This window comes from Physella acuta, unplaced genomic scaffold (genome assembly GCF_028476545.2).
Source record: "Physella acuta isolate Inbredline_101_S28 unplaced genomic scaffold, ASM2847654v3 ptg001284l, whole genome shotgun sequence".
NCBI classification, from domain to species: domain Eukaryota; kingdom Metazoa; phylum Mollusca; class Gastropoda; family Physidae; genus Physella; species Physella acuta.
The window spans coordinates 210,007-232,686 of NW_026732799.1; the positions used below are offsets into that span (position 1 = coordinate 210,007).

The 22,680-nt window shown below is 41.7% G+C and overlaps 1 protein-coding gene across 2 annotated transcripts in view; it reads right to left on the minus strand.

Moving 5' to 3' along the window:
* Positions 1-3,163: 3,163 nt before the first annotated feature.
* Positions 3,164-22,680, minus strand: part of LOC131958029 (buccalin) — a 64,693-nt gene continuing 45,176 nt past the window's right edge. The window contains exons 1-3 of one of the 2 annotated variants that reach the window (XM_059322920.1): positions 11,260-11,410; positions 6,687-7,455; positions 3,164-3,381 (exon numbers count right to left, since the gene is read on the minus strand). In XM_059322920.1, coding sequence (XP_059178903.1) covers positions 3,361-3,381; positions 6,687-7,439 — 774 coding nt within the window. In that variant the 5' untranslated portion in view covers positions 7,440-7,455; positions 11,260-11,410 and the 3' untranslated portion in view covers positions 3,164-3,360. Of the gene's footprint in view, positions 3,382-6,686; positions 7,456-11,259; positions 11,411-22,680 lie in introns of those variants that run through there. The other variant, XM_059322919.1, reaches the window with a different exon arrangement.

The window sequence follows — 22,680 nt, forward strand, 5'->3', positions numbered from 1 at the left end:
TTTTAAAAAAGCAACATTTTTTTCAAAAACTTAGTACGACTACCTAGATTTTTCAAGCCGATTTTTTATTTTTACTTTCTCGTATACCGAGTAGAGAGAAAGTATTGTAATTGTGCACAAAAGTCACATGAGATTTTGACAGTTTTCAACGTTTTACACCTCAGTCCTACACATCCGGAGTATAGAGGACTTATTTTAATTGGGCAAAAATTATAAATCCAGATTTATTAAATTTTTTTACGTTTTATGCATAATCGAGTCTGAAAAACTTAGCTTTGCATTACCGTCCGTGTGTGTGTGTGTGTGTGTGTGTTCGTCTTTGAACACGATAACTAGAGTACCGTTACAGCTAGGTTGATGAAATTTCATATATGAGTATTATGTCAAATTTGTAGTTACGTATCAACTTTTTTAGCGATTTCCAATAGCCAGAAGTGTAACTTATTCTACTTTCAATTTTTCAAAAGCATATAACTTGAGTACTATTTCAGATAGAAAAATGAAATTTCACATGTTGGTAAAAGATCTAATTCTCCACCTTCTTTCAAATTTTGAGTAATTTCCGTTGACCAAAAGTAGTAATTTACGTTATTTCTGATTTCTCAAAAAACGCTTGTGAATATATAAAGTACTAATAATATTCCGCACTATTATAAACATTTTGTTTGGCGTTTACTTGATGCGCAATTTTTTTTTCTACGAGATTCTATTCTATTTTAAAAAGGTTAAGTACTTAAAATGGATTTAAAAATCATGTCTATATCCCCGAGTTATTTGTTGGTTGTGGTTGTAAAAGCTTCTTTACTTTTTATTTAGTTGTGGCTTTAATTAAGTTGGAATGGTAATTGTATTTATATTTTTGTTCAAATTGTCATTGAAAACGTTAATGTATTTTGTTCCCGGTGTATTTGTCTTCAGAGCTTAGTTGCTGAAGTGGTATGTTTAAGTTGCTGATGTTGCATGTTTAAGTTGCTGATGTTGGATGTTTAAGTTGCTGGTGTTGTATGTTTAAGTTGATGATGTTGTATGTTTATGTTGCTGGTGTTGTATGTTTAAGTTGCTGATGTTGGATGTTTAAGTTGCTGGTGTTGTATGTTTAAGTTGATGATGTTGTATGTTGCTGATGTTGTATGTTTATGTTGCTGGTGTTGTATGTTTAAGTTGCTGGTGTTGTATGTTTAAGTTGCTGATGTTGTATGTTTAAGTTGATGATGTTGTATGTTTAAGTTGATGATGTTGTATGTTTAAGTTGATGATGTTGTATGTTTAAGTTGATGATGTTGTATGTTTAAGTTGATGATGTTGTATGTTGCTGATCTTGTATGTTTAAGTTGCTGGTGTTGTATGTGTAAGTTGATGATGTTGTATGTTTAAGTTGATGATGTTGTATGTTGCTGATGTTGCATGTTTAAGTTGCTGATGTTGTATGTTTCTTAAGTTGCTGATGTTGTATGTTTAAGTTGCTGGTGTTGTATGTTTAAGTTGCTGATGTTGTATGTTTAAGTTGCTGATGTTGTATGTTTAAGTTGCTGGTGTTGTATGTTTATGTTGCTGATGTTGTATGTTTAAGTTGCTGGTGTTGTGTGTTTAAGTTGCTGGTGTTGTATGTTTAAGTTGCTGATGTTGTATGTTTAAGTTGGTGATGTTGTATGTTTAAGTTGATGATGTTGTATGTTGCTGATGTTGTATGTTTATGTTGCTGATGTTGTATGTTTAAGTTGCTGATGTTGTATGTTTAAGTTGATGATGTTGTATGTTTATGTTGCTGATGTTGTATGTTTATGTTGCTGATGTTGTATGTTTAAGTTGCTGATGTTGTATGTTTAAGTTGCTGGTGTTGTATGTGTAAGTTGATGATGTTGTATGTTTATGTTGCTGGTGTTGTATGTTTAAGTTGCTGATGTTGGATGTTTAAGTTGCTGGTGTTGTATGTTTAAGTTGCTGGTGTTGTATGTTTAAGTTGATGTTGTTGTATGTTTATGTTGCTGATGTTGTATGTTTAAGTTGCTGGTGTTGCATGTTTCTTGAACTTTCTTTTATTCACGATACAAAGGGCGCGTTATGCCGCTGATTACATTTGTGTGTAATGGTACCAAGTTTATCTACATACATTTGAAGTGAAGCACTCTGGGACATATGAACAAATTTGAGAACCAGTTGCTGGGGACATGTGAACAAACTTGAGAAGCCCTTGTGTTGATAGAAATGAGTTTATTTTCTGAGCAAACAAATTTTTAGCTAACAACTGTGGAGGACTGGACAACAGCAAGCTATTTCTTTCAGATCTGACTCGAGTGGACGTGTGGGTGTGTGGGTGTGTGGATGTGTGGGTGTGTGGACGTGTGGTGTGTGGTGTGTGGACGTGTGGTGTGTGGTGTGTGGACGTGTGGTGTGTGGACGTGTGGGTGTGTGGACGTGTGGGTGTGTGGACGTGTGGACGTGTATGTGTGTGGGCGTGTGGGTGTGTGGACGTGTGTGTGGGCGTGTGGTGTGTGGGTGTGTGGTGTGTGGGTGTGTGGACGTGTGGGTGTGTGGGCGTGTGGACGTGTGGGTGTGTGGACGTGTGGTTGTATGGGTGTGTGGACGTGTGGGTGTGTGGGTGTGTGGACGTGTGGACGTGTGGGTGTGTAGACGTGTGGGTGTGTGGACGTGTGGGTGTGTGGGTGTGTGGACGTGTGGACGTGTGGGTGTGTAGACGTGTGGGTGTGTGGACGTGTGGGTGTGTGGGTGTGTGGACGTGTGGACGTGTGGGTGTGTGTGTGTGGGCGTGTGGGTGTGTGGACGTATGGACGTATGGACGTATGTCACCACAGATATCCGTCCTTGGTGCATGTGTTGCCATTAATATATTCTTTTTAAAAAAGGCATCGAATGTTAATTAAAACATTTCAAACAGGTCATACTAGTTGTCGAAAACCAATTTTTTTAAATTTGATGAACTGACCGAGCTACAGCCGTACAGTTGTTCACATTGTCCTAATCTAGAAGTGCATTGCTTGAAACAAAACTGGTTACATTACATAACGATTACAGGTGAACTGCTTTAATTACATAACGATTACAGCTGAACTGGTTTAATTACAGAATGGTGGTTACAGCTGAAAAAATAGTTTCTATCACACGAGCTGCGTACAGACACTCCAGACCTGTGAAACACAAAATGTAAATTGATATTTTGTTCCGTTTTATTTTTTGTGTATTTCTTTTACTTTTTGAAAGACGCGAAACGAGAAATTGATGCCTAAATAAAAAAACAAAACTCTGGAATGAAAGAAATCTGTTTCAGTCTTGTTTCCTTGTCCTGGACACTGAGCATTTGTATGACGTTGCTTCAGTTGATGACGTCACAAGCGTATCCCCTCACGTGGACTTGGACTCAGCCTGCACGAGAGATAAAATATGGGATGGGTTAAACTCAGGTGAGCACAGGTTAAACTCAGGTGAGCAAAGGTTAACTAATGGTTATTTTACAGGTCGGGATGGTAAGAAAAAATATGGGATGGATTAAACTCAGGTGAGCACAGGTTAACTGAAGCTTATTTTACAGGTTGCGATGGTAAGAGTCGAGGGTTAGAGCGTTAGCTGTAACTAAAATCGTGAGTTCGGGTACCAGTCAGCGCTCTCTAGACGGATCTATTTCAAGCCGGCTAGCCGTGATAGGGAACTTAAAGCCGGCTAGCCGTGATAGGGAACTTAAAGCCGGCTAGCCGTGATAGGGAACTTAAAGCCGGCTAGCCGTGATAGGGAACTTAAAGCCGGCTAGCCGTGATGGGGGTCTTAAAGCCGGCTAGCCGTGATAGGGAACTTAAAGCCGGCTAGCCGTGATGGGGGTCTTAAAGCCGGCTAGCCGTGATGGGGGTCTTAAAGCCGGCTAGCCGTGATAGGGAACTTAAAGCCGGCTAGCCGTGATAGGGAACTTAAAGCCGGCTAGCCGTGATGGGGGTCTTAAAGCCGGCTAGCCGTGATAGGGAACTTAAAGCCGGCTAGCCGTGATGGGGGTCTTAAAGCCGGCTAGCCGTGACTTGTTGTCCGATTGTATGACTGTCGAGTTGTCCTGTTGTCCGATTGTTGACTGTCCAGTTGTATTGCGTCCAGTCTAGTAACTCTGTTTGACCCATTTAAAACGGAGAATCAACTTTCGGATGTTTCACACTCTCGACTGGTAGGATTTTACCCGAATGTCATTTGTCGCTTTGGCCCTGAATGGGACCATTGCAACAATTTCCAAAAAATATGAAATATTGTATTGTAGCTTATGGAAGTAAAATGGATTTGTTATTTTCTTAATTAAAATAAGTCTAACCCTAACCCTAACCCCTCAAAAAAAAAAGACTGTACTACAATTTTTGAAGATTTAGCTTTATTTAATTTGAGAAACTGCTTTAATATTATTTTATTAAGTTCTGTAACATTTATTAATACACATGTTTAACATTAAAATAATCGTACATTAACCCCATGTATCAATGTGATTATGTGACATTTAGGCCAGTGTTGTAGTTGTAGGTGGTGGTGTCACATGAACTGGCTACTTCTGGTTCGTGATTTAGCACCTAGTTTGTTCTACATGTTGGGCTAGTTACATCCTTTCTTCTAGGTGGGTTCGGGGGGGGGGGGGGGGGTCTTTAACAGCGAGAACAGGCGATTTCGTTTGTTTATGATTGAGAAGGCTGGCTTTCTGTGTGAATTGTTTCAGTCTATGTTATGATGAGATTATGTTAAGCCAATGGTGTATGGTCATCATATTAAGCCCGTATGGGGTGATAGTGTTAAACCAATATTGGGTGGTGATCGTGTTAAACCTGTGGTTTGTGGTGATCATTGTAAATGTTTGGTTGTGATCATTGTCAGTGTTTGGTTGTGATCATTATCAATGTTCGGTGGTGATCATTGTCAATGTTCGGTGGTGATCATTATCAATGTTCGGTGGTGATCATTGTCAATGTTCGGTGGTGATCATTATCAATGTTCGGTGGTGATCATTGTCAATGTTCGGTGGTGATCATTGTCAGTGTTTGGTTGTGATCATTATCAATGTTCGGTGGTGATCATTGTCAATGTTCGGTGGTGATCATTATCAATGTTCGGTGGTGATCATTGTCAATGTTCGGTGGTGATCATTGTCAGTGTTTGGTTGTGATCATTGTCAGTGTTTGGTTGTGATCATTATCAATGTTCGGTGGTGATCATTGTCGATGTTTAGCGGTGATCATTTCACAAAATGTAAAGCGTGGTTTTGTTGAGAAATGACTGCTTGTTTTAATTGATTTCCAATCAGTGCACATTGTCTAGGCGTTACGTATATTTAAGCAGGCCCTTAATGATGTTCTTTAATTTTATCCAAAATTTAGATTCTTTTTATAGACTTAAATAGTAAGGAAAACTATAAAAGTAAATTATTCGCAAATTTCGATACTTAATATATTCTTGGGCCACTTTCTATTCTAGCAAACGGCCTTCGGGCAATAGGCTTGCAAAGTATATGTAATTATTCTAAATTTTTAAAAAAATAATGTAAAAAAAAATATGGCTAGCGATAAAATTATAGGTACTTATTAAAAAAATTAAAGCTGTTTGGGAACCATTGATTACACCATTTTTTTATTTGTGTATTTAATATAAGCCGTTGAAAAGCTGTTTGAATTATTTTATTAATTCAAATGTTTAAAAAAAACGCCCCCCCCCCCCCCCGCTTGAAGTCAACCGGAGCGGCCAGGGAAAGTAAAAAAGTGAAAGTCAAAACAATTCTTTTCCATGATAAAATACACAATAGCTGTCAATGGGGTATAGCCTAGTAGTTTATTAATTTTAAATTAACTATTAATAGGAAATTTAACATTTTATATGAAAAATAAAGCACCGTTCTTTCATTAAAGCTCATTAATTAAAGCTCATTAATTAAAATTTCTTACAGTTCTCTAGGTAATGTCTTACAATTAGTGATCGCTAATTAGTTTTCGATTTTTCCTAGAATAAAAAAAAAATCACGCACGATATTTGCGCGGCGTCTGACGATTTAAATTATTGTAGGTAATCAGAGGTACAATCCAATGATATACTTTCCGTTTCTTAAAAAAAAAATATGTTAGCTAAATATCAAAATATTTATATAGGTTGATGCTGGGAATTAAAATAGTTTCTTTAAGAAATGTGTTTACATTTAGCTAAATAGCAAAGTATTTGTATAGGTTGATGCTAGGAATTAAAATGAGCTCAACATGTGTGACCACGTGACCAGGATTAGCATATGTACAGGTAGTAGATGTGGTGTGGGTGGGAGATTGTGATGTGTTTGGGGGAGGGATAAGATGTGTGTGGGTGTGGGGCTGTGATGTGAGTGCGGGAGTGTGGTTGTGATGTGTGTGGGTGTGTGAGGAGGGCTGTGATGTATGTGTGTGTGGTAGTAGAGCTATGACGTGTGTGGGTGTGTGTGGGGTATGTAGTGAGAGTGTGTGAACTTGTCGAATATTTCTCCACTAAAAATATCCGTACATTACAAGCGGCCATTATCCCTCACCCAGCGACTCCTGCATCACGTACCACACACACCCTCACATACCACACACACCCTCACATACCACACACACCCTCACATGCCACACACACCCTCACATACCACACACACCCTCACATACCACACACATCCTCACATACCACACACAGGACACAGCAACTGTTGTACTCACCATGTCAGTCTTGGTCTCGTCTGCCGATCTTTTGTCCATGTCCCTCATTGCGTCATCCTGTTTCACAAACTCTACTTCACCATCCTCCATATCCGGTATCCTTTTGCCGATTCCACCTGCAAATCCGAAGCGGTCTAATCGCTTACCGATTCCTCCATAAAATCCGTACCGATCTAGTCCACGTTTGCCGATTCCTCCAGCGAAACCGTATCGGTCCATTCTTCTTTTGCCGATTCCTCCTGTAAAGCCGAAGGGATCGATTCGCCTTTTGCCGATTCCTCCAGCGAAGCCGAACCTGTCGATTCCTCTCTTTCCGATACCGCCGTAGAAAGCGTATCGGTCGAGTCCTCTCTTGCCGATACCTCCAGCGAATCCGTATCTGTCGAATCCCCTCTTACCGATACCGCCATAGAAGCCGTACGGGTCGATTGCGCGTTTCCCGATTCCCCCAGAAAAACCTATTCTGTCTAACTGCCGTTTCCCGATACCGCCAACGAATCCGTATCGGTCTATTCCTCTTTTACCGATTCCTCCAGAAAAACCATACCGGTCCATCTTTCGTTTCTCAAGGTCATCCTCGAGATCGTCAGGGTCAAGCAAGGACTCCAGGTCCTGCCCGTCTTCGATGGACAACTCGGTGTCAAGGTCACCTAGTTGGTTGGGTTCTCGTACATCGTCGTCGGCAAGCGCTGAGGTCAAGGCGAGGGCGAGCAAACACAACAGGAAGTGACGTAATAATCCTCTCTTAAACATGGCGGCTGAGCTGGACCTGCAGACGAGAGTACAAGACAGTTGTCAACAAAGTACAAGGTCAGTCAATTGGTCAGTATGTTGTATGTATTAGCTATTATTAGCAGTATGTCATGATCTTTGTTTCATCTGAGGGCAATATGTTAGCAAGTTGTATGTAAAATAGCCTACATGAGTAGTATGTCATGATGTTTGTTTCATCTGAGATCAATATTTAGTATGCTGTATGTAATAGCCTACATTAGTTGTATGTCATGATGTTTGTTTTACCATATGACAGGGTTGAGTAGGCGATAAAAATTGTATCAACAGGTGTATGTGCAGTCAGTTACTTATATATAAGATACGTACAAGCATATTATACATACATATACATATATATATATATATATATATATATATATATATATATATATATATATATATATATATATATATATATATATATATATATATATATATATATATATATATGTTACGGTCAAAGCCCGAAGTGCGGCCAAACCCCGGATTGGCCGGCCAATGCGCGGATTGGCCGGCTCTCTTGGCCAAAGCCCGAAGAACTTAAAACTAAGATCGTATTTCGTACATTGGCCGGCCAATGCGCGCACTGGCCGGGACGTACTGGCCAAAGTCCGAAGTGCTTAAACTTGACAGCGTATTTTGTACATTGGCCGGCCAATGCGCGCATTGGCCGGGATGTCCTGGCCAATGTTCTATCTAGACTAAATTGTGATCGCGTTTTCATTATTCTGGTTGCGGTTTCATTGTAACGTATTGTTTAGCTCTTGTTTGTACAGCTCATTCTTGTGGATCCTGTGGCAAAGATGTCCATGCTATTTGTGGAGTACCCAATGAAGCAGACGAAGGGTACGGAGGGAACATTACCTGCAAATTGTGTCACAACAAACAAGACATCATGAAACACAGGTCAGCAGCTCATGCTGGCTTGCAAAATCAAGGTGCTAAGATGCTTAAAACATCAAATACAAAATTTAAAGATGGTGAAGTGGGTGACAATGTACGCATCCGTGTTCAAGATGTTGACAAGAGGTCGCGGTGATCTCCGAAGCGTGATTGCAGTTGTCATGAGCGTCGAGGGCGGTTTCTACAAATTAGGAACGGATCATGGTGTTCTAAAACAACTATTTGGTAGAAGTGAGTTTTCAATTCTTCACGAAAAACTGCTCAGTTGGCACTGAGGAAAAATCACTACGAACCATCGCATCTTCACAATCATTGACTGCTGGCCAAGGCTACACTCGCTGCAATTGCACAACTAAGTGCACAACAAATCGCTGCAAGTGTAAAAATAACAAGCTGCTATGTAATTCTAAATGCCATAAAAGTTCAACTTGTTGTAACAAGTGATGATATTGATAGATTGAGACTATAGTACAATAAAATACTTGAATGTTTCTGTCATTTACTTTAATTAATAACCAATAAAGACTTAATTTCATGATCCTTACGGCATTAAAAAAAAATCTGCTCATGATCTTCTAATTCGGACTTTGGCCGGTCGTCCCTAGCCAGATGATCTTCTAATTAAGACTTTGGCCGCGGACTGGTCGGCCAAAGGCCGAAATCAAGAGCTATTTCAGACTTTGGCCATTCCACCATGGCCAGTCTGCGGATTGGCCGGCCAAAGGCCGAAATCAAGCAAAGTTTCGGACTTTGACCGACCTATGAGAGGCGGTATTGGCCAATGCGCGGATTGGCCGGCCAATCCTAGCATTGGCCGACTTCGGGCTTTGACCGTAACATATATATATATATGTTACGGTCAAAGCCCGAAGTGCGGCCAAAGCGCGGATTGGCCGGCCAATCCGCGCATTGGCCGGCTCTCTTGGCCAAAGCCCGAAGAACTTAGCACTAAGATCGTATTTCGTACATTGGCCGGCCAATGCGCGCACTGGCCGGGACGTACTGGCCAAAGTCCGAAGCACTTAAACTTGACAGCGTATTTTGTACATTGGCCGGCCAATGCGCGCACTGGCCGGGATCTCCTGGCCAATGTTCTATCTAGACTAAGTCGTGATCGCATTTTCATTATTCTGGGTGCGTTTTCATTGAGAGTAACGTATTGTTTAGCTCTTGTTTGTTTACCATTCTATATGCAAGGCGACATGGATCAAAAGGGCCGTCAGACCATGAGACAGACATAGCAGATGGCTGTCAAAAGAAAAAAATGTAAATCCATGTTAGTTTCCATATATGGGCTCTCGATAAAATAGTTACTGAGGAAGATCTTGAGAACATTGAACAAGAAATGGAGGTTGCCATAAATGCAACGACATCCTCAGCTAGCACATCTACTGCCGTGGCGGAACGCCCAGACCAGTTGCGTGACAATAATGTGGCCAACATATTCTATATAGTTTGTGAAAAATATTGTAGTGCAGCTCATTCTTTTGGATCCTGTGGCTACGATGTCCATGCTATTTGTGGAATACCCAATGAAGCAGACGAAGGGTACGGAGGGAACATTACCTGCAGATTGTGTCACAACAAACAAGACATCATGGAACACAGGTCAGCAGCTCATACTGGCTTGCACACTCAAGGTGTTAAGATGCTTAACACCTTAAATACAAAATATTTAAAGATGGTGAAGTGGGTGACAATGTACGCATCCGTTTTCCAGATGTTAACGGAGGTCACGGTGATCCCCGAAGCGTGATTGCAGTCAGTGTTTCTTCCAGACTTTTTTCTCCGGGGGGGGGGGGGGGGGGGCACTTGAAATTTTTTTTTTGGGGGGGGGGGGGCGGTAGACTTTCTTCGGTGGGGGGGACACTGTTAAAAGTATATATTTTCTATATAAATTATATAAATTTCATTTCGTTCGGTGGGCGGTAAAAGAGATGCCTGGAAGAAACTCTGATTGCAGTTGTCATGAGCGTCTAGGGCGATTTCTACAAATTAGGAACGGAACATGGTGTTCTAAAACAACTGTATGCTAGAAGTGAGTTTTCAATTCTTCACGAAAAACTGCTCTTATTGTCGTCAGTTGGCACTGAGGAAAAATCACTACGAACCATCGCATCTTCACAATCATTGACTGGGGGCCAAGGCTACACTAGCTGCAATGGCACACCTAAGTGCACAACAAATCGCTGCAAGTGTAAAAATAACAATTCTAAATAAAAATTCTAAATGCAATAAAAGTTCAACTTGTTGTAACAAATGATCATATTAATAGATTGAGACTATAGTACAATAAAAAATTTGAATGTTTTTGTCATTTACTTTAATTAATAATCAATAAAGACTTAATTTCATGATCCTTACGGCATAAAAAAAAAAATCTGCTCAAGATCTTCTAATTAAGACTTTGGCCGGTCCACCATGGCCAGTCCGCGGACTGGCCGGCCAAAGGCCGAAATCAAGAGCTATTTCAGACTTTGGCCGCTCCACCATGGCCAGTCTGCGGATTGGCCGGCCAAAGGCCGAAATCAAGCAAAGTTTCGGACTTTGACCGACCTATGGGAGGCGACATTGGCCAATGCGCGGATTGGCCGGCCAATCCTAGCTTTGGCCGACTTCGGGCTTTGACCGTAACATATATATAATCAGACAAAGCCAATAATAGCAAGTACTATCAAAGTTTATGATGCATCTAAGAAATGAAGAACCAAGTTTATTTCGTTGTGTTTTGAATATAAATGTCTGTGGTATTATTAATGCACTTTTAACCTAACCGTATCAATGACAACGTTAGAAAATACATTTGACATTTATTACTAGTATATCCTTTTCACCGTCGACTCTACATTGAAAGTCAGTCACGTGAGATCTGCAGATTAGACTATCTGATACTTACGTAGGTTAGAACTATAACATAACACATATGATCAGTCGCGGAGACGTAGGTTAGAACTATAACATAACACATACGAGTGACACAGAACGACTGCCACGATGAAGAACGTATGGGACATCCAGCATACGACAGAACCTGTCATGTCAGACACATTTTCAGCCAAACTTGTCGCAAGCTGAGTACACGTCTAGCGTGAAGTCGGCGCTTGTCGTGAGCAGAACTGACATCACGGCTACCCTTGTGCTCACGGGATCAATGTGACGGCGCGCACGCTTCGATCTCCGAACGGTAATTATAACCTCTTACCTGCGTGGCCCCGGTGTTTGTGTGAAGCTGAGCCAACTAACGACGGCCCCATGTTTGTTTAGCCCAGCCACTGGCCCACTCGGGTACTAATTAAACAGTCAATAGATCTTTTATCACTGGAGGTACTGAACTTCTAGCTCAAGTGAACTTTGGTTTTCGCAACCAGTGCTCTAGGTATGGCGGATCAATGGGGGATAAAGAGATGTTTGATCTGATAAAATCTTTCTCGAAAGTCTGGCACATAAAGGGTTAAAAATAGAAATTTGACAATAGTATTTGAACACTGCAACATTAAGGTTTGAAGTAAAGCTAGGAGAACGTATGTTTTAAGGTTTGAAGTAAATCTAGGAGAACGTATGTTTGATGATGCTAAAGTCCCGAGTCGGCCCCAACATATGGGGGCTCGTTAGGTGGTAGAGAAATATGAGGGCTGGAGTCGGGGTCAACAGGACACGTGACGTATGACATGGTGACAGGACACGTGACGTATGACATGGTGACAGGACACGTGACGTATGACATGGTGACAGGACACGTGATGTATGACATGGTGACACCAAACACTTCATAGTGGTGGAGGAAATACCTTCCAATGTGACAATTACGAAATAAGACGATGATGTCAAAATGAAATAGTTGTTGCTGTAAGTGAAATAATTGTATGAACGCATCCAAAAAATCAGCGGTAGACTGGGCTGTTGGGACACTGGAACAAATCCAAGTGGGCCGCCGGGAAAAAATAATTTAGGTGGGCCGCCGAGATCGCTGTAATTGTTTTGATGTTTAATTAAATTGTGTTTTTTTTTTTAAAATTAGCCATTTTTTATTTGTCGTTTTGTTATTATGTTTAATATATTATATTACATATTGTAAAGTGACCCGTGACTTTGCATATCAGTCCTCAGTCCGGATGTACTAAACGTGTAAAGTACAATTTAAGTCAGTAAGGTGGGGGGGGGGGGGGGAGGGGGTGGCTTTTATGTATTCACTCTTTCTTTTTAATTGTTTTAGACTTGTAATTTACAGCGTTAGTTTTCATCATCGGCTTATGAGTACTGATACAGATTTACAGCAGTAATACTTCTTTCTGACATGTACTTTGTTATTAAGTTTTCCTGTACAAAGCCAAGGAAACACCAAGAAATATGGCTACCACTTAGATTCATTTCTTAAGTAGCCAACGTTTTGAGTAAACTAAGGGGGATAAGTCGTAAAAATGAATCAAGCGCACCAGCTGACAAAGGGCCACAAGAGAAGCGAGTTATCTATCGTGGGTGGACGCCCATGACGTAGGGGTGGTGATAAACTCTGGCGGTGCCTCAATTCACTTAGAGCAATGCTGGGGCGTTGGAGCGCCGGGGCGCTGCTATTCCATTTATTTCTTTGTTTGTGCCGGGTCGGTGCCTGACGGGTGTTGTAATGCAGCCATTAATCTTTAAGTCTGTGAGGACTGAGACCATCTACACACGTGATTGCACTGGGCGAGATGACCATATCAGGCGGAGAGCACCGGAAGTAGAAGAGTCATTAATTGTTTCCCGCCGTTTTTGCCCGCCTTTGTTGCCCGCCTTTGTTGCCCATTGATGCACTGCAAGCTTTTTGGAAACCTTTCATGCTCTATAGCCAGACAGACACCCCACACACCACCAGACACCCCACACACCACCAGACACCCCACATACCACCAAACACCCCACATGCTACCAAACACCCACATACCACCAGACACCCCCTCTCCACCAAATTGACAACGCACTACAGCTGATAAATACACAAATGATTCCATCAACGATATGACGTCACAGATATCGATGAATCAGCACTAGCATACCTGGGTGGCATAGAACTTTCTCGAGACTTAGTCTAGACTCTAGTCACAAACTTTTGTTTGTTGTGTTCGAATTATAAATCAAAATGTACAAAACACAATTTGTGTTCAAATCCTCTCGATACACAAAAGTCATTCTTTGTGTCCACTTTTTGGGGGCATAAGAGGTTTTCTCACTGCCAGAGTCTGTTGGTGCTTTTAGACTGAGACCCGAGAAGTTGTGTCGAGATTTAGGCGTGATGTGTGTGTGGGGGGGGGGGGGATTTGAAGTTTGCTAGACAGCAATCAAGCGAAACACGGGGAAAACATTAAAAACAAAAGGAGTGCAAATGAAAGCTCAAGGTCAAAGGAAACGTAAAACGACGCTACGTTTTAATTAATCGGAAATTAGGTTGATTAGCAAAGCGTTCAAATATAGTTTGATGACGATTTTCGACATAAAAGCTAATCACTATGGCAAAAAGTAGAATTGTAGGTTATCACAAGAATGTGAATTTTTAGTTCTGATTAAACATGCAGTTTGGTCACGTTTGAATGATGAGATGTCTCGTGTCAGTGAGTAGATGTCACGTGTCACTAGATGTCACGTGTCAGTGAGTAGATGTCACGTGTCAGTGAGTAGATGTCACGTGTCACTAGATGTCACGTGTCAGTGAGTAGATGTCACATGTCAGTGAGTAGATGTCACGTGTCACTAGATGTCACGTGTCAGTGAGAAGATGTCACATGTCAGTGAGTAGATGTCACGTGTCACTAGATGTCACATGTCAGTGAGTAGATGTCACGAGTCAGTGAGTGAACTTGTCAATGGACGCCTATATCAGCCGTGATCCCATGTTACCTACGGCAGTGTTGTTCTATAAGTAAATCGTGTTTAGAGTGCGAATACAAAACACAATAACAGAAAGCTGATAGAAGCACACACACACACACACACATGCCGTCCACACTTTTATATAGACCCCATCCCCTTGAAATGTATCAATCTGGTTTCGTCCCCTCAGGGCAAGGAGTCAATGAGTCCCTGACTCCTAGATTGGTGACGCCACACATCTGATGATGGTGCGGCAACGTGGTTCATAGTCAGATCAATGTCGCTAGGTCGGGCATCACCCGGTACACAGACGGACATCAGAGAAACCAAGACGATAGGTTTTTATACAAGTCCACGTAAGTCCATTTATTTCAAAGAATTTTAAAATTTTTATACCAGTTCATTCAGACGATCTAAAAATCAGAGAGCAACCCAGGTATAGTTTGTCGTGGCAAAAGAAATCCATGTTTGATTTGTTACTAGGCTATTAATGTATATGTCACGTGACTAAAATTGTATGGGTATATCAGCTTGTAGTATCAGACATATGCGTCTAAAACAGACACATCTGATGAATACATACATACACTCAGCATGACACATATACACATATGATAAGCATGTTTAGACAATACGCTTGTCTACAAAAGGTAGTTCTCATGTTAGATGGTCTGCGTAGGTTTATGCTTTGATAATTTACTAATCAGATATCGTTTTCAAGTAGTGGGTTATCGCACTTAGCCTAGTGGGTTATCGCACTTAGCCTAGTGGGTTATCGCACTTAGCCTAGTGGGTTATCGCACTTAGCCTAGTGGGTTATCATACTTAGCCTAGTGGGTTATCGCACTTAGCTCTAGAAGCCATCAGAAAATTCTGAAAGATTGTTTGTGTGGTCGGTCGATACCTTGCAGCGTCGAGACAACAGAGCGATGTTGCGTGTGGTAAGGTGATGTGCCGTGGTGATGTTGTACTGTTGTGATGTTGTACTGTGGTGGTGTTGTACTGTGGTGGTGTTGTGATGTGGTGGTGTTGTACTGTGGTGATGTTGTACTGTGGTGATTTTGTAATGTGGTGGTGTTGTACTGTGGTGGTGTTGTGATGTGGTGGTGTTGTACTGTGGTGATGTTGTGATGTGTTGATGTTGTGATGTGGTGGTGTTGTGGTGTTGTGGTAATGTGGTGTTATGGTAATGTGGTGTTGTGGTAATGTGGTGTTGTGGTAATGTGGTTTTGTGGTAATGTGGTGTTGTGATAATGTGGTGTTGTGGTAATGTGGTGTTGTGGTGTTGTGGTAATGTGGTGTTGTGGTAATGTGTTAATGTGGTGTTCTGTTGATGAAGTGTTGTGCTAATTTCTCATTGTGTTTTGTTAATGTGGGGTTGTGTCAAAGTGTGGTGATTCATTGACTTGCTACATTATGACAGAACAAATGTTGCTGTGTGGAGATAATCTGCTGTTTACTGTGTGATAGATCTCCATCGATTATCTGATTATAAGCTGAGTGGGAAGGGGGGAGGGGTTAAGGCATCGATCTGTCAAGCTTTAGATGCTGTAAAGGCTACAGAAAGCCGCGGAAGCTGTAGAGTATACAGAAAGCTGTGGAAGTTGTAAAGGCTACAGAAAGCTGTGGAAGCTGTAAAGGCTACAGAAAGCTGTGGAAGCTGTAAAGGCTACAGAAAGCTGTGGAAGCTGCTACAGAAAGCTGTGGAAGCTGCTACAAAAAGCTGTGGAAGCTGCTACAGAAAGCTGTGGAAGCTGTAAAAGCTACAGAAAGATATGGAAGCTGTAAAGGCTACAGAAAGCTGTGGAAGCTGCTACAGAAAGCTGTGGAAGCTGTAAAGGCTACAGAAAGATGTGGAAGCTGTAAAGGCTACAAAAAGCTGTAAAGGCTACAGAGAGCCGTGGAAGCTGTAAAGGCTACAGAGAGCCGTGGAAGCTGTAAAGGCTACAGAGAGCCGTGGAAGCTGTTAAGGCTACAGAAAGATATGGTTACAACATTATGCGCAGACACCATCCAGTCTTCTTGGTTCTTCTCATACATCCGTTTCCATGAAATGTTGGCCACTGTATTTACTATGTATGTCAGAAGTTTAAAACTATGCAGTGTATGTACTAGTGTATGAAATATATAGCTGATCAGACACTAAACAAATCAATAAATCAGCTGGGATGAAAAAGTATTGAACTACAAAACACACCATTGATAAACATTCAAATCGTCTGAAAGAACATTCCATTGGATACCACTCCAAGGGTCAAGTGCGGTCCATGAATGTTTGCCTCTCGGCGAGATCTCGCGCTCAACTCGACAGACGAGACTTGTGGTATTTTGTAGGTGTAATTGACATGTTGCCGTAGGCGTTAAATCGGTCAGGTCAATGGTACCAGCGTGATCAAGAATCACTTTTTTAAAATCTCTATTGGCGGCATTTGAACGTTTCTTTCGTAGTGGGCAGTGTCAGGATATGTACCAGTGTTTACACACACAGATATATATATATATATATATATATATATATATATATATATATATATATATATATATATATATATATATATATATATATATATATATATATATATACACATACATATATATATATATATAAATGTATGTGTGTGTAAATGTAAATATATAGGAAGTCTATTATACCACAGTCCAAATCTAGCACTTTACTTGAGCAGTATCGAAATTTAAATGTCTAATGAATTCTCCTGTGGCATATACCAACAAGAAGTTCAGGTCTGCAATGAGACTTTAAATTTCCATGTAATTTCCACCTCTAAAATTTCCATGTAATTTCCACCTCACGGAGACGGATTCATTAGCTGCTCCGCTCTCTGGAATACTCTATCAGTTCTGGTCTGTAGTTTAACATGTAAAGAAACTGCTGGCTATTGGGAATCGTGGTAAATTAAAAAACGTTTGATTCAGTGGTTGTACTTTGGTCAGCAGTTCGTTAGTTAAAGTCAACTGAAAGGGTTGTTGTAGGTGGCTAAACTCTGGCGCAGTTGTAAGCTGTGGTGGTTATTTATGCTGAAAGTTTTTAACCACAGCTTACACATAAGGATTAGTGTTGAACAAATGAGATACAAGATAAGTAATACAAGTTTCTGGGACTCGATGGTGGTGTCACGATGGTGGTGTCACGATGGTGGTGGTGTCATAAAGGTGGTGTCATGGTGTTATCACGATGGTGGTGTCACGATGGTGGTGTCACGATGGTGGTGGTGTCATAAAGGTGGTGTCATGGTGTTATCACGATGGTGGTGTCACGATGGTGGTGTCACGATGGTGATGTCACGATGGTGGTGTCACGATGGTGGTGTCACGATGGTGATGTCACGATGGTGGTGTCACGATGGTGGTGTCACGATGGTGATGTCACGATGGTGGTGTCACGATGGTGGTGTCACGATGGTGGTATCACGATGGTGGTGTCACGATGGTGATGTCACGATGGTGGTGTCACGATGGTGGTGTCACGATGGTGGTGTCACGATGGTGGTGTCACGATGGTGATGTCACGATGGTGGTGTCACGATGGTGGTATCACGATGGTGGTGTCACGATGGTGATGTCACGATGGTGGTGTCACGATGGTGGTGTCACGATGGTGGTGTCACGATGGTGATGTCACGATGGTGGTGTCACGATGGTGGTATCACGATGGTGGTGTCACGATGGTGATGTCACGATGGTGGTGTCACGATGGTGGTGTCACGATGGTGATGTCACGACGGTGGTGTCACGATGGTAGTGTCACGATAATGGTGTCATAATTGTTGTGTCAAGGTGGTGTCACGATGGTGGTGTCACGATAATGGTGTCATAATTGTTGTGTCATGGTGGTATCACGATAGTGGTGTCATTATGGTGGTGTTGCGATGGTGGTGTCACGATGGTGGTGTCATAAAGGTGGTGTCATGGTGGTGATGTCACGATGGTGGTGTCATAATTGTTATGTCATGGTGGTATCACGATGGTGGTGTCATAAAGGTGGTGTCATGGTGGTGATGTCACGATGGTGGTGTCATAATTGTGGTGTCATTGTGGTGTCATAATTGTGGTGTCTTGATGGTGGTGTTGCGATGGTGGTGTCATAACAAACGCCCTAATAAACACTTGCCCGAATGCGAAAAATGCCCGAATGCACACTTACTAAGTAGACATTCTTAATAAATGTGTATTAGCATTATAAAAGTGTAAAAAGAAATTGGAAATTGGAATTATAATAACCCGATGCTAGTTTGAATTCACATTGTGCAATAACGAATTAACCAAGAAACCACAGATCAATGTAAAAATAGGCTAAAGATTAAATTGCATACAAATTAGGTTGCCGCCTTACCACTAAGTTTACATTACATTACATAAACAATTGGATTACTCCGTGCCGAGTTTTATTTACCAACTTCTGCCATGATGATTGTGGTATCGATATCGAATATCGAATATCGTGTTTTCATTTCAGTATTGTGTCACGTGGGGTAGTCAGGGGCGGGTGTAGTATGGGTGGGGCGCCAGCTACAAGCGTGCGGCTGGCTCCAGTGTTGCAGTTTAGCATGTATGGGGGCGATTATGTTAATTTTCGTTCTAACATTGTTGGGTTAACTCATTTAGATGAGAAAAACATAATTGGCAATCTTTTATTACTGGAGGCCCGGGGAGTTTTAAACAAAGGGGGGTGTATGCCTTAAATTGCAAGTTGGCAGTTTGCGGTATCGATACCAAATAAAATGTTATCGATTCTGTGACTTACATCAGATCTGATGTAATTACGGTATCGATACCAAAAAAAATATTATCGATTCTGTGACTTACATCAGATCTGATGTAATTACGGTATCCATACCAAATACAACGTTATTGATTCTGTGACTTACATCACATTTGATGTAATTACGGTATCGATACCAAATACAATGTTATTGATTATGTGACTTACATCACATTTGATGTAATTACGGTATCGATACCAAATAAAGTGTTATTCATTCTGTATTGTGAACAGCTTTGATGTAACTCATGTAGCACGTGACAACATTTACAATAATATTCACCTCATTTACAAAACATACAACTTTTAATTAAAACATATTTTACATTCCGCATGAATTATCTTAGACCGGTATGAATTATCTCATTCCGGCAAGTATTATCTAAGATCAAACGCCTACAACGTCTTAAGTTTTTTGGGGAGTTGAAAGAACATTTTTACGACAAGATTAAATATCGCAGTTTTTATTGGAAGCTTCAGAGAGGCTTTGTGTGGAGTTGACATATCTTCTTTTTCTTTTGAGAGGTTTAAATGATAAATGATAATCTTTGTTGTTTTTTGTTGACAAATTTAAATGATAAACTTTTTTTGTTGAGAAGTTTAAATGATAAACTTTGGTTTTTTTTTTGTTTTTTTTTTGTTGTTGACAAGTTTAAATGATAAACTTTGTTGTTTTTTTATCGTGTCAATGATAATGTCAGATTATAAAAGAAGACAAGAACATATTTAAACCAGGCGGAATGGTTGTCAAGATAAACTTAGCCAACCCGGAACGATGTAGGTTGGCTGAAAAATTCCTTAGGCTGATATCGAACAATGTGGCTGTCATTTGCTAGACCTGTTTGACCTACCCTGTCCAAAACTCAGACCAATTTCCCGCCATCTGCTGAGACTGATTCCCTTGCTGTGTTTACAAATACAATAAAAACAGCAGACGACGACACTTACACCGGACATTAAAAAATTGAAAATGGCGGTACTGTTAGATTAAAATTGCTTTGACATTTAGTCGCACAATTAGTTTAAAAAATAAATCTCATGTTTGGTAGTGATTGTTATTGTTATTGGTAGTGATTGTTATTGTTATCTTGCCAATAGTGTTAGCTGTTCTATAGATCTAGGTATGTTGGGGGAACTTGTCATTTTTTGTGGTAACTTTTTGTCGCGAATGGAAGCGCCACGGCAAAAGAATGGAGACATTAGGTTTTGCTTACAACTTTTGACGTGCGTTCTTGGGAAATTAAAATAAAATTTTAACTTAACTCTCAAACAACAGCAGACATTTTAAATTGCTGACTGCATGTTCTAAATTTAGACTACGGGAAAAACCAACTGAAATCAAAGGTTAGGAACTGTAGTCTGGCACAAACATGAACGTTTGGTACTGAGCTCTGGCCTTGAACTTACAGAAGTGACGTCATCGGCTGGACTATCCCACACACAACCAGTTGTTGGGTTTGACTAAATGGTCAGTGAGGTTGGGACGGATCAATCTATTTAGTAGTGGGAGCGGATGATTTTGAGAAAAGTATTAGATTGGGGGAGGGGGTGTCAAGGCCTGACTTTGGAAGGGGGAAGCGGGGGTTATGTATGTAGTAGTATAGTAAGTAATAAACAGTTGCAACGTAGAGAGAATTTCAAACCAGCCTTAAAAAAAAAGTTCTAATATTTTGATGTATCCCTCTCGCTTTGCAAAAATAATTAATTAGTATTTCCATTAGGCCAGCGAGAAGTTGTTAATCTTGTCCCCGGGTACAGCTTTGATACACTAAAGTACACTCGTACAGTAATGGTCAAAGTACTCTAACGAAAGGACAGGCACCAAAGTACTTTAACGAAATGACAAGCACCAAAGTACTCTAACGAAAGGACAGGTACCAAAGTACTTTATCGAAATGACAGGCACTAAAGTAATCTAACGAAATGACAGGCACTAAAGTACACTCTCTACAAAAATCACTTTAAGTACGAAAGTACATTCTCTAACAAATGACAGCTTCAACTCCTAGCGTCAGACCACTTAACTGTCTGACCACTTAACTGTCTGACCACTTAACTGTCTGACCACCAAGCCGTCTGACCATCAAGCTGTCTGACCACTTAACCATCTGACCATCAAGCTGTCTGACCACTTAACTGTCTGACCACTTAACTGTCTGACCACTTAACTGTCTGACCATCAAACTGTCTGACCACTTAACTGTCTGACCACTTAACCATCTGACCATCAAATTGTCTGACCACGTCCACGGCCTACAGCCACAGATCCATCTAGAAGATTCCCGCCAGCGCGACACCGTGGATAAACCCCTGCACGGACCCCTCTAATCCTCGCCCAATCGTCTTTCGCTTTACTGTATGCAAATTAGGGGTCAGTCCATCTTTATAGGGGAGACAAGTCTCAGTTTTTATCTTTACAATTAGATCAGTGTCTTGAAGTGGCGGCCAATTTAAAATTTTAAGCTCGCGTCAGCAGAACTGGTGGAGGTAGAAGCCTGCGTCAGCAGAACTAGTGGAGGTAGAAGCCTGCGTCAGCAGAACTGGTGGAGGTAGAAGCCTGCGTCAGCAGAACTGGTGGAGGTAGAAGCCTGCGTCAGCAGAACTAGTGGAGGTAGAAGCCTGCGTCAGCTGAACTGGTGGAGGTAGAAGCCTGCGTCAGCAGAACTAGAGGCGGTCAAAGCCGGCGTCAGCAGAACTGGTGGAGGTAGAAGCCTGCGTCAGCAGAACTGGTGGAGGTAGAAGCCTGCGTCAGCAGAACTGGTGGAGGTAGAAGCCTGCGTCAGCAGAACTAGAGGCGGTCAAAGCCGGCGTCAGCAGAACTGGTGGAGGTAGAAGCCTGCGTCAGCAGAACTGGTGGAGGTAGAAGCCTGCGTCAGCAGAACTGGTGGAGGTAGAAGCCTGCGTCAGAAGAACTGGTGGAGGTAGAAGCCTGCGTCAGCAGAACTGGTGGAGGTAGAAGCCTGCGTCAGCAGAACTGGTGGAGGTAGAAGCCTGCGTCAGCAGAACTGGTGGAGGTAGAAGCCTGCGTCAGCAGAACTGGTGGAGGTAGAAGCCTGCGTCAGCAGAACTAGAGGCGGTCAAAGCCGGCGTCAGCAGAACTGGTGGAGGTAGAAGCCTGCGTCAGCAGAACTGGTGGAGGTAGAAGCCTGCGTCAGCAGAACTGGTGGAGGTAGAAGCCTGCGTCAGCAGAACTAGAGGCGGTCAAAGCCGGCGTCAGCAGAACTGGTGGAGGTAGAAGCCTGCGTCAGCAGAACTGGTGGAGGTAGAAGCCTGCGTCAGCAGAACTGGTGGAGGTAGAAGCCTGCGTCAGAAGAACTGGTGGAGGTAGAAGCCTGCGTCAGCAGAACTGGTGGAGGTAGAAGCCTGCGTCAGCAGAACTGGTGGAGGTAGAAGCCTGCGTCAGAAGAACTGGTGGAGGTAGAAGCCGGCGTCAGCAGAACTGGTAGAGGTACAAGCCGGCGTCAGAAGAACTGGATGCGGTAGCAGCCGGGCGATCTGAACTAGAAACTTGCTACAAGTCTTTGAATTGTAACAAAAATGATTCAAACTAGACATAAAACCATAAAACGGATCACATGACGTTCTTTCTTTTAACTTTCTACCTGAGATCAATAACAATATAAGAGACTTGCGACCGTCTAGAGGAAGAAACGGTCGCAACATTGACTAGAACATCAGTTTTACAGCGATTAG